Raw genomic sequence first — 12,774 nt, 5'->3', positions numbered from 1 at the left:
TTTTTCTTTCTTTTGAGATGGAGTCTCACTCTGTCACCCAGGCTGGAGTGCAGTGGTGAGATCTCAGCTCACTGCAGCAGCTGCCTCCGGGTTCAAGCGATTCTCCTGCCTCAGCCTCCCAAGTAGCTGGGATTATAGGAATGCGCCACCACACCCAGCTAATTTTTGTATTTTTTAGTAGAGATGGGGTTTCATCATGTTGGCCAGGCTAGTCTTTAACTCCTGGCCTCAAGTGACCTGCCCACCTCACCCTCCCAAAGTGAGGGATTACAGGCGTAAGCCTCTGTGCCTGGCCACAGAACATAGGTCTTTCTGATGGTCAATATAATATCGCAGCCTTTACCCCCAGCATCCCCTGGGGAATGCCCTCTGTCTAATGAGACGAGGGAGGTCACTGTTCCCAGGTGCCTTCCTACCCTTGCTTGCGATGGCAGACCTTACCTCCTCCAGAGGCCGGAAGACGATGGGGAGCGTGAGGGTTATGCCTGGGCTCAGGAAGATGGGCTGAGGGATGACCGTGAAGAAGAACTTGGTTTTGGGGGGCCTGCAGGAGACAGCCTGGGAGTGAGTACCTCAGATCAGGGCTCAGAACAATCGGAAGAGGCAGGAAATGAGAGAAGCCCTGTAGCCAAAGGCGCTTGAGTCCTAGGGACCACACAGAAACAGACCAGGAGATGAGTATGTGCAGGTGGAAACTCAGGGGTTTGGTCACAGGAGGACCCATCCTCCTCCTCCCCCTCCTATTCTCAGAGATCTTCACTCTAAACAAAAAGGGGGTAGTGTTTGTATCTCTGATGAGCACGGAGGCCCAAGGAGGGCAGGGACAGGGAAGGGCTGCCCAGATTTAAAGAGTTCTTGAGCACTGAGGTAGGGGAACCAAGACTGACGAGGGTGGGACTTAAGGTGCCTTTCCAGCGACCTCAGCAGAGCAGCAGCAGCCCACAGTGGGTCAGAACCACAGCTGCTGCAGACTTTCAACACACTAATAAGACGGTGACATTGTCAGCAACTTTACACCAACAAATGCTTAAATTTAGATGAAAAAAACCGATTCCGATAAAAATATAATTTACCAAAACTGACCCAAGAATTGTTCAATAAATATTATGGCTGTTCTGCCTAAAAACATCAAAGAAATAGAATGGGTGGTCAAAAATCTTTCCACAGGCCAAGTACAGTGCCTCGCATCTGGAATCCCAGCACTTTGAGAGGCTAAGGCGGGAGTATCACTTGAGCCCACAGGTTCAAGACCAGTCTGGGCAACAGGGCAAGACCCTATCAATACCAAAATTTTTTAATTATCCAGGCATGGCGGTGCATGCCTGTAGTCCCAAGATACCTGAGAGGCTGAGGTGGGAGGATCACTTGAGCCCAGGAGTTCAAGGCTGCAGTAAGCCACGTTAATGCCACTGTACTCCAGCCTGGGCAACAGAACAAGACCCTGTCTTCAAACAAACAAACAAACAAAACAAAAACCACGCACACACACAAAAAAAAATGAAAGAAAGAAAAAGAAAGGAGGGAAGAAAGGAAAGAAAAAAAAAGAAAAAAGAAATTACATAAACTTCAATGTGTGTTTATGAGAAAAACTCTCAGCAAAGCAGGAATAGAAGAAGGCTCCCAGAATCTGACAAAGTGTACAAAAAAACAAAACAAAACAAAACCACAAACCAATCCTACAGGAAATCAGTTCTACCAAACAGCTGAATGGTGAAACATTGCAGTCCTTCACTTTGAGATGATGAACAAAACAAACATCCTTCTATAACCACTTCTGTTCAACACTTTTCTATTTAACAACCCACTAAGGAAAGACAAAGTGTATAAGGATTAGGGAAAAAAATGTCATTTTCTATATAAAATACAAATGTGTGCATGAAAAAAAACGAGAATACTAACAAATAAATTATTAGAATTAATAAGAGGATTTGCCAAGATCACTGAACACAATACCTATATAAAATGACATTTTAAAAACTAACAACAAACAAATAAAACAACTAAAAATATGTCATATATAACAACAGCAAAAATATAAAGTACTTATGAATAAATCTAACTAAAGATGTGCAAAATGTCTATGGAGAAAACTTTATACTTCATTGAGATGGACATGAAAGATAACCTAGTAAATACAGAGATAGCCCATGTTCATGGATTAAAAGACACAATATTGCAATGATATCATGTCTCCCCATATCCATCTATAGGTCCAATTAAATCCCAATCAAAATCTCAAGAAGTGTTTTATGTGCATGTATGTTAAGCTGATTTGAACATTTATATAAAAGATCAAAGGGCCAAGAATAGCCAAGATGATCTTGAAGAAGAATTAAGAGGACTTATACTACGAGATATCAAGATGTACTATTCACAAAAATCAATTCCATACAGATAAAAGATAAATATAAAAGGCACACCTATAACATCTTTAGAAGATACTAGAGGAAAATATCTTCATGACCTAGGGGTAGAGAAGGTCTTCTTAGGAAAAGCATAAAAAAGCACCAACCATTAAAAAGACTGATAAAGTTGATACCTTTAAAATTCAGAACTTTTATTCTTCAAAAGACAAATAAAGAAAGTAAAGACAAATCATAAGACGAGAGAAGATATCCACAATTTATAACTGGAAAAGGGTTTGTAACTGGGATAAGAACTTATACCAAAAAGAAAAAAGATAAGATAATGTAATAGAAAAATGGCCATGGACTTGATCATAAATTTCACAAATGAAGAAATGCAAACAGTCAATAACCTACAAAGAGACAGTCATCCTCATTAATCAGTAATCAGGGAAATGCAAATTAAAACCACAAGTTACCATTATTGGCAAAAATTTTAAATTCTGACAATAGCAATTATTGGTAAAGATGTGGAGGAATGGGCTCTCTGCTGCTGCTGGAGGGCGTCTAAACAGGTCCGTGTACTTTGGGAAATCATTTATCTACAGAATGTGAACCAGCACATGTCCTAAGCCTCAGCAATTCTGCTCCTATGTCTATACCCCAGAAAAGACAGAAGGTAGAGCAAGGAGGCAGAAGAGAAGGCTCCACCCGACAAGGACACCAATTTAACAACTACCCAGAAACACACAAAAAAACAAAAAACTTTCATAAGTGCCCCAAATCACGTGAGCCTTCATAGTACCTGGTATTCCCCAGAAAAACTCTTGTACTTATGCAACAGGACACATATACACAAATGTTGGTAAGAGTCTCCAACTAGAAACAACCCAAACTTCTTCAACAGAAGAATACACGAATACTTTATGGTACAGGCACACAGTGGAACACTATACCACAATGAAAAAGAATGAACTATACCTGTACAATTATTCATACTGCACGTTTTAAACACTCACTGGCTTTTATACGGCATGTTAAAGGTTTTTTGTTTGTTTTGTTTTTTAAGAGAGCCTGCTTTAGTGGCTCAAGGCTCTGGTGCTGAGTCCTTGATTCCTTATACTGGTACCTGTACTTCATCTTCTGGAGTTTCAAGGATCGATTTCTCAGAACCAGGCTCCTTGTGGTCTCCTTTCCTAGCTCCCAGCCTTTCCAGTGCAGCTCCTCAGCCACCTCAATGCCCCAGATGACCCTATTCTTCACTCTCTCCTGCTTCTTTGGGGAGCACATCTGATTGTCCATGGAGCTTGCAGGCTGTTCAGGTGGCAGGGAGAAGGGGCAGCGGAAAGCATGCATCAGCTGGGTGGGATGCCAAGACCTGGAGAACAGACGAAGGTCTTCCCCTCCAACACCAAGAAAATAAAGGACAAGACAGAAAAATGATGATTGATACCACCCCTCACCCCTGGGGGATGGCCTAGAGATAGACATCACCTCTTCCAAGACTGGAACTGCTTTGCAACTAGAGCCCCTGCCCCTGCAGCCTTCCCTGGGCGGCCCCATCGGCCATTCTGTGCAAGCACACAAATGCAGGTTTCCGTTCTGTTCCTCAGTGCACCCTCAGATCCCACCTGGTCAGGCGCCTCCTCCCCTCTTCTTCCTCCCAGTCCTGCCCCTTGCTACAGATGCCTCTCCTAGCTAGAGCAGTCTATCCCAGGCCCCTTTCCAGACCACAATTCCCTCTGCACCATTCCTTCTCCCATTCCTCAATTGGCTGGTGAAGCAGAGGAGGAGCCAATTTGCCTGCTATTCACCCCTCCTATTCCCCTGACTTCTGTGGCCACTCCAAGTGCTGCTCCTGGTGATGCTGGTGCTGCCACATGCGGTGTTTCCATCTATAATGGAAAGTCTTTCTATAGGCTTATCCATCACCCCCTTCTAGATGAAGAAGGAGGGAGCATGGAAGCCCCCCAGGGCAGTAAGGTGGAGGGAGGATGAACTGGATGCCTCTTCCTACCATGGTCATTGCTATGAGCACTCAACTCATTGGCATTTTATCTTTTTTTGGTTTTTTTTTTCTTTGTGAGAGTCTCACTCTGTTCCCCAGGCTGGAGTGTAACGGCACGATCTCGGCTCACTGCAACCTCTGCCTCCAAGGTTCAAGTGATTTTCCCACCTCAGCTTCCTGAGTAGCTGGGATTACAGGCACCAACATCATGCCTGGTTAATTTTTGTATTTTTGTACAGACAAGGTTTCACCGTGTTGGTCAGGCTGGTCTTGAACTCCTGACCTCAGGTATCCACTTACCTTGGCCTCCCAAAGTGCTGGGATTATAAGCGTGAGCCACCATGCCTGGCCAGCATTTTATTTTATCTTTGACCAAGTATTGCTTTTATATTGTTGCATAACATAAGGATATAGTTATCCATTCAACAAATATTTTTTGACCACCTATCATGCACCAGACACTGTGCTGGGTGCTGGGACTATAATGGTGAACAGGACTTACAAATCCCTTTTTTCTTGGAGCTTACATTCTCAGTTTCAATATTTACTGAGTGTGTCTGATGGACAATATACTATTTTCATTCCTGAGTCACCTATGGAAGAAAGGTTACATGGGTGATGGGAGGTAGTTTATTATAAATATCAGTTGGTGCATCAGTCAGTGTCCAGGCAGGAAAACAGAAGCCACTCTGAATGTTTAAAGTGGAATTTACTGTGGCCAGGTGTAGTGGCTCACGCCTGTAATCCCAGCACTTTGGGAGACCGAGGTGGGTGGATCACAAGGTCAGGAGTTCGAGACCAGCCTGGACACATAGCGAAACCCTGTCTCTACTAAAAATAAAAATAAAGATAAATTAGCTGGGCATGGTGGTGGGCCCTTGTAATCCCAGCTACTCAGGAGGCTGAGGCAGGAGAATCACTTGAAGCCAGGAGGTGGAGGTTGTAGTGAGCCGAGATTGCACTATTGTACTCTAGCCAGGGCGATAGTGTGAGACTCAGTCTCAAAAAAAGGGAAAACAAAAACAAAAAACATGGAATTTACTGCACAACCACGGGTAGTGAAGGAACCCAGGAGTTGGCAACATCAAGATGCTGCCACCACACCTAGGTTAGAAGTGGTGGGGTCAATATAGCCTTGAGGCCTGTCTGGTGGGAAATGGAGCCCCAGAGGAAACACAGCTGCTGACAGAGACACTGTCAAAAGGAGAGGGATGAAGAGAAACGCCCTGGCTTCTCCCTTCCTCCCACCCTCCAATCTCCTGCCAGCTCAGAGCAGAGCAAGGGAGGGCAGTGAGTGAATCCAAGGGCAAACAGGTCCGGAACGGCACAGAGGACAGAGATGTCTTCTAAAACACGACCCTCAGTCCACAAGGAGGCCAGGGCAGCACACCTAAGGAGCTGCACCACACACCACATAACACAGACACACACTGCTTCATACACAAAGCTATACCCACAGTCACACCCCTGGACAGCACAGCTGCATCATCACATACAGAGAACCACAAAGAGCTGCAAAGAGTAACAGCATCCGTACATTGGTCAAACACAAAGTCCTAGGGGTCGAGGCCGGAACTTTCTGAGGAGAGAAATCCTGGCCATCCAACCAGCCTCTGGCTCATTCCTCCCTGGCACTCTCCTACCCCACAGCCTCTCGGGAACTCACTGCTCCCAGCACTCCAGTGTGCTTGGTGCTACAATGGTGAACAAGACTGACAAATCTCTTTTCTCTTGCAGCTTACATTCCCAGTTTCAGTATTTACTGACTGTGTTCCGTGGCCAATATGATATTTTCTTTCCTGAGCGACCCATGGAAGAAAGGTGACAAGGAAAGTCTAGACAAGGTCTAGTGCTAAGATGCAGAGGGAAAAGTCAAGGCCTCTCAGATTCCCACCCCCCTGCCCTGCCGCCCATGCCCCGCCCTGGCTCTGCCACACCCTGCTCTGCCTGCCCTGGCTGTATTCCCACCCTGGCACTGATGGTGCTGCAGGCACTCATGGCTGCACTGCTGTCGTTGACAGTGGGGATGGCCATCGTGCTGGCACTCAAGCGGAATCCGCCAGAGTTCATGGTGTGGTCCCTGCTGTTCCTGGACCTCATGATGGAGCTTGGAGCCTGGGTGAGCATCAGGCCTTTGGGACACAGTCCAAAGGGAGCACTTTGAGTGTGGAGCTGGGAAGAGAGCAGAGGGAAGGAGAGACAGCAGTGATATGAGAAAGAGAGGCTGAGGGAGGGGACTCTTGTGGCCATCCTTGTCATGGAGAAGAGGGTCGGCTTCCGAGCTCTGGCAACAGGTGCAAGGTGGCACCATGAGGAATGAGGCTATACACAAGATCCAGGGCTTTTCCTGAGAGCCTAGGAACTCACCATCAAGGAAAGGGACTCCAAATAGGGACTTGGGGACAAGGCCCACCCCATCATGCCCCTCTGTGGCCATAGTTGGCTCTACTCAGCTAGCTCCAATGGGTGTCACAAAAGCACATGCATTACCTTTATCTGGCTTTTACTCTCTGCTTGTTTCCTCTAAACACTCTTGCCTCTTGAGAGAAGAGGAATAAGGGAGAAAGAAGAGGCAATTGAGACTGACGGATTCTCCACCTTCTGGGTTTCCTTCACCAGTCTACAAACATCACTGAAATAGATCAATCGAAGCATAAATCAATCCATCTCTAGAGAAGAGGGATCCCCAATGACTGTAGCTGAAATCACATGCACATATATGTGACACATATGTAAAATATATACCAGATGTTATGTATGCATACATGTCTGTTTTCCAGGAGGAACATCTACAGTTTTCACCAAATGCTTAAGAGGATGCTTGACCTTGATTTAAGGGACACAAAGTATCTCAGACTAACTCTGGCTCCATCATCTTGAATCCCCTCTTCCTTTAGCTGGCTTCCTTTAGCACACACACTCAATTTTCACACTCACACAGCAAAACTAAGCCAGCCCCACTCGGGCACTTGTGGAAGTGGTGTGCAGAACTGTACAATGACTTACCACAATGGTTCATCTCTAATTTCCCTTTACACTTGATACAAAGCCATCATCCGTGAAATCATAGAACATGGCACTGTCCCCAAAATATAATGCAATCCATGTGTGTAGTTTAAAACATTCTAGTAGCCACATTATAAAAGTAAAAAGACACAGGTAAAATCAATTATAACAATATATTTTATTTAATCCATATCAAAAATACTCTCATTAAATATGTATCGATAATTATTGAGATACTTTACTTTCTTATTTTGTATTAAGTCTTTGAAATCTGGTGTGCATTTTACACTTATAGCACATCTCAGTTTGGATTACCCTTTTTTTTTTTTTTTTTTTTTTTTGAGAGATGGAGTCTCACTCTTTGACCCAGGCTGGAGTGCAATGGCACAATCTCGGCTCACTGCAACCTCCGCCTCCTAGATTCATGCAATTCTCCTGCCTCAGCCTCCTGAGTAGCTGGGATTACAGGCACCCACCACCATGCCCAGCTAATTTTCATATTTTTAGTAGAGATGGGGTTTTACCATGTTGGTCAGATGGGGTTTCACCATGTTGGTCAGACTGGTCTCAAACTCCTGATCCTGTAATCTGCCTGCCTCAGCCTCCCAAAGTGCTGAGATTACAGGCATGAGCCACAGTGCCTGGCCGGACTACCCATATTTTAAGTGCTGAATAGCTATATATGGCTATTGGCTACCCCATTGGATGGCATCACTCTAATACCTTTTTTGAACATATGCATATTTTTCAGACTACTCAGTATCCTCCCCCACTTCTTCAAATAAGAATCTCAAAAAAAAAAAAAAAAGTCTATTAACATGTACTAAGAACCTACGTGCCAGGCAGTGTTGTAAGGTCCTTACAGGTATTTTAATTAATTTATATATTTACTTATTTATTTTTGAGACAGAGTCTCACTCTGTCACCCAGTCTGGAGTGCAGTGTCAAGATCTCAGCTCACTGCAACCTCCACCTCTCAGGTTCAAGCAATTCTCCCTCGCAGGCATTTTAATTCTTGTAACAGTTTATGATTATGTGTGACTTGCCCAGTTATTTGGCCTAAAATGATCTCTTTTCAAGTTTGTGGTTCAGTTCCTTATTTCAATGTATTCATATTTAGCAACCAATTTTATGATCATCCTTTAGGAATTTATACATTTCCATCAGACACTCTCTTATTCCTCCTCCACCATCTGCCACCACCCTTTCAAAGTGGAAGATTCTGTTGACCCTGTTTTTCCTAGTTGGCACCATGTCCAAACCCCCTAGAGGGGACGATCTAGATTCATTCATTCATTCATTCATTCACAAAGCACTTACTGAGTGCCTAATTAGGTACCAGGTACTGTGCTAAGCACCAGACAAGGCAGGCAAGTCTCCTACCTCCAACTGTGAACTGGACATTCAGATGAAATCAAAGTAATGTAAGCTGAGGAGACACAGAGAGAGTCCATTACTTTTCTGCCACGGGATGGTCTTGCAGTCCTGCCCTGACTCATTAATGCCTCTGACCTCAGCGGATTGTACAGACAGCTCCTGCTTCGGGGCTCTAAAAAAGTCTCCACTCAACACATGAATATTCCAGAGAGTGCCTAGAAGAGCTGGTCCAACCCAGGTCACAGGGGAGTGAGCACTGGTCCCAGGGCAAGAAAGCTGGGTGCCAGCATCTTCTCAGACTCTACTGAGATAGGCAAATTTCTCCTTCTCCCGGAGCCTCAGTCTCCTGCCTATAAAATGTGGGTTATCCTGACGATTTCACAAAGTTGATGTGCAGCTCGAATGAAACAGAGGATTTTAAAACGCAGTAAACACAACCTAGGTTACAGTAATTAACAACCGTAACTTCCACACTAGCCTGCACCATTCTTCCAAAAGACTCACACATCTGCAGTCGTTGTGAAGAGACTGGGCAAACGAGGTTTTTTGTTTTTGTTTTGGATTTGTTTTTGTTTTAAATCGAAGTTTCCAATTTCGAGGACTTAAAAATACATATTATGAGCTTCCTTTATTTGTCTAATGGCGGATCTAAAAATCTCCAAGATGACCACTGGAAAAAGTGGCAGGTCGTCGTGTAGAGGGACAAAGAAACAGGTGAAACAAAGGGGGACAAAATATACTTAGAGCTGTTTCTCCTTTCTCTTTGGGCTCCTTAGCCTGATCTCGCCCAAAAGTCAGTCCCACGGGGCTCTCTGAAGGGCATGGAGGGGACCTCTGGCCACGACTTCCCTAAGGAGAGGGTCTTCCGGGACAGATACCTTCCCTGGCCACCCGCGCCGCTTCCTGCGACCCTGGGACCCTGGGACTAACGCTCGGAACTTACATCTCCGCCATATTGCCGTCTCCATAGATACAAGACGCGCAGGACACGGCGTCTTCAGACATCCCAGGGCAACGACGGCAGCCCGAATGAGTCAAGATTCATGGAAGGCGACTGTGCCGCCCAAATTTATTCCCGATATTCAATTTTGACTCCCTGACTTTTCCTGCCGGTAGTAACTGTGGGCTTCTACCTGTCGCGACATGGTAATGTAGCGCCCCCTAGTTGTCGTGACGTTCCAGCAATCACGACTTTAGTTGACGACCAAATTCACGGGAAGCTACTCGGTGGGCTTGACACTCTGACACACAGAGACAACCTCATTCTCTGTGACTGCAATTGTTAACTTAAAAGCAGCCCGTAGTTATTTCTTATTTGGATATTGCTTTGCAAATAGCTCCCTTTTGCTGATGAGACGGACTGTGTCCTCTGCGTTTTTTCTCAGCATTTCTTCTTGCTCAGCAACAAGAAAAATAACTCTTTTGAAGGGATGGGAAGGTTAATGTATGAAAGGATTATTAACATAATGTAGACTTTTGGAAGCCCATTGGTTCATTTGTTGGTATGTGTGTTGGAGGAAGCGTGCCATTCTGTAAGACTCCTTAGTAGGTGAAGCTGAAAGTCTTAAAGTTCACTCGTGAGCAACCAAGGATGTTTTTGCTCCCCAAGACAGTGAACCGGTTTCCTTTCGGATGGAAGGAGGGGCGAGGTTAGGGGGAGATAGCTTAGTGAGTCTATGGGTAAACGCAGAAAATAAGCTATCATTTTGGTACAGTTGGAGTTGACATGTGAAAGGTGAAAAATGGACTGAGATGACAAAGTGGCCTGAGCTGGCCTGGCAGATCACATGGCCAGAGACTGGCAGGACCAGAGGGAAGGGGCAGGCAGGGTGCCTGGTAAGTTACGCCAGCATGATTAGGAGTTTTCCGGGGATCAAGGAATGTGGAACTCAGTGAGCTTTTCTCTGGTTTTAACAGGATTCTCAGAATCTGAAACCTGCACTTTGGACATGATGACTTTTATGCTGTTTGTAGTTTCTATAATGATTTCCTTTTTGTTTTCCCCCAAATTCTTTTTGAAATGGTCAGCCTGACTCAGCTGGCCCTTAGGGACAAGGAAAGGAACCAGTCCATTCTTAGGCTAAAAAAAAATAAGAGACTTTGGGGGCAGGGCTTGTTCTTGGCCCCAGGGATCTCAGTGGGAAAACCCCAAAGAGGAAAACAGCTCTTGGAGAACAGCTAATGTTAAAGGCGTCCTTGTGTCTCTTCACTGGAAAGCCTCTTTCCAGAGTTCTTGCCTGCTCAAACTTTGGTGGATTCTGGGTTTGGGAAAATTAAAGGAGATGGTTCCTCCTCTTAGCAGGACTCCTGTAGGCTCTTCTTCTGTAGGTGTCTAGCTGCTTCCTAGAAGCCCTGATGCCTAGTGATCGCTCCTGACATTGGTGGACTGCTAGGCAGAAGCCTGCATGCTGGAATTTGCCCAGGGAGGCAAACACATGGAAAAAAGCTTCACAAGGTGTTGGGTCTGAGGAGAGGAAAGAGGAAGCTGGGCTCGCTTCGAAACTCTCTCTTTCCAGGAGCCCAGAACCAGTGGAATAATGGATCCTGAGACCTATTGATCATATTCTTCCTGGACCTAAAAATAGATCATGGTGGAGGGGGCCAAACCTAGTGGCTCACACCTGTAATCCCAGCTCTTTGGGAGGCCAAGGCGAGTGGATCAGGAGTTCAGTCAGGAGTTCAAGACAAGCTTGGCCAACATGGTGAAACCCTGCCTCTACTAAAAATATAAAAATTAGGGGAGAGATCCAAGATGGCTGATCACTAGCAGCTCGGGATTGTAGCTCCCAGTAAAAGCGCAAAGAACGAGAGGACGCCACACCTTCACATGAATTCTTGTTGCTCACGCACCAGGAGATTCCCAGCAGAGGAGCCCCACGGGTCGCCAGCGCGACTCTTGTGACCGGCGAGGCGGTTTTGCCGGCGCCTTGGAGCGACGGTTCTTGGTGCAGAGTCAGAAAAGCACCATCAATCTTAACGCCGCTGATTTAGTCGGCGCAGTGGGTTGTTCAGATTTCGGCACTGAGAATCAATAAGTTGGACGTCCACTCAGAAACCCAATTACAAAGACGGTGAATACAAAGACCACAGATGGATAAATTTATAACGAAGGGAAGAAAACAGCCAAAAAAGGCTGAGAATACCCAAGATCAGAACGCCTCTCCCTCAGCGGGGGATCCCAGTTCCTCATCAGCAACGGAACAAGGCTTGATGGAGAACGAGTGTGTTCCAATTACGGAAGCAGGCTTCAAAATGTGGATAATGAGAAACTTCTGTGAATTAAAAGAACTTGTTCTAAACCAATCTAAAGTAACTAAGAACTTTGAAAAAAGATTTGACGAAATGTTAACAAGAACACACAATTTAGAGAGGAAAATAAGTGAATTGATGGAGCTGAAAAACACAATACGAGAACTTCGTGAAGTATGCACAAGTTTTAACAGCCGAATTGATCAAGCAGAAGAAAGGATATCAGAGGTCGAAGACCAACTCACTGAAATAAAACAAGAAGACAAGATTAGAGAAAAAAGGATAAAAAGGAACGAGCAAAGTCTCCAAGAAATATGGGACTATGTGAAAAGACCTAATCTACTCTTGATAGGTGTACCTGAATGTGACGAAGAGAATGAATCCAAGCTGGAAAATATGCTTCAGGACATTATTCAGGAAAATTTTCCCAACCTAGTAAGGCAGGATAATATTCAACTCCAGGTAATACAGAGAACACCACAGAGATATTCCTCAAGAAGAGCAACTCCAAGGCACATAATCGTCAGATTCACCAGGGTTGAAATGAAGGAGAAAATACTAAGGGCAGCCAGAGAGAAAGGTCAGGTTACCCACAAAGGGAAGCCTATCAGACTTACAGCAGATCTCTCAGCAGAAACCCTACAAGCCAGAAGAGAGTGGGGACCCATATTCAATATCCTTAAAGAAAAGAACTTTCAACCCAGAATTTCACATTCTGCCAAACTAAGCTTCACAAGTGAAGGAAAAATAAATTTTTTTGTGAATAAGCAAGCACTCAGAGATTTCATC

At 45.0% G+C, this 12,774-nt stretch overlaps 1 protein-coding gene and 1 pseudogene across 1 annotated transcript in view; both read right to left on the bottom strand.

Annotated features, from left to right (window-relative positions):
- Window positions 1-3,908, bottom strand: part of CFAP65 (cilia and flagella associated protein 65) — a 36,556-nt gene extending 32,648 nt beyond the window's left edge. Inside the window, exons 1-2 of the mRNA XM_039470182.2 lie at window positions 3,475-3,908; window positions 442-544 (exon numbers count right to left, since the gene is read on the bottom strand). Of these exons, the coding sequence (XP_039326116.2) occupies window positions 442-544; window positions 3,475-3,908 (537 nt within the window). The remainder of the gene's footprint in view (window positions 1-441; window positions 545-3,474) is intronic.
- Window positions 3,909-6,225: 2,317 nt separating this feature from the next.
- Window positions 6,226-9,755, bottom strand: LOC141584540 (cilia- and flagella-associated protein 65-like; annotated as a pseudogene).
- Between the last annotated feature and the right edge of the window lie 3,019 nt (window positions 9,756-12,774).

This window comes from Saimiri boliviensis, chromosome 5 (assembly GCF_048565385.1).
Source record: "Saimiri boliviensis isolate mSaiBol1 chromosome 5, mSaiBol1.pri, whole genome shotgun sequence".
Classification (NCBI taxonomy): Eukaryota; Metazoa; Chordata; class Mammalia; order Primates; family Cebidae; genus Saimiri; species Saimiri boliviensis.
This window is presented reverse-complemented; position numbering and strand designations above follow the sequence as displayed.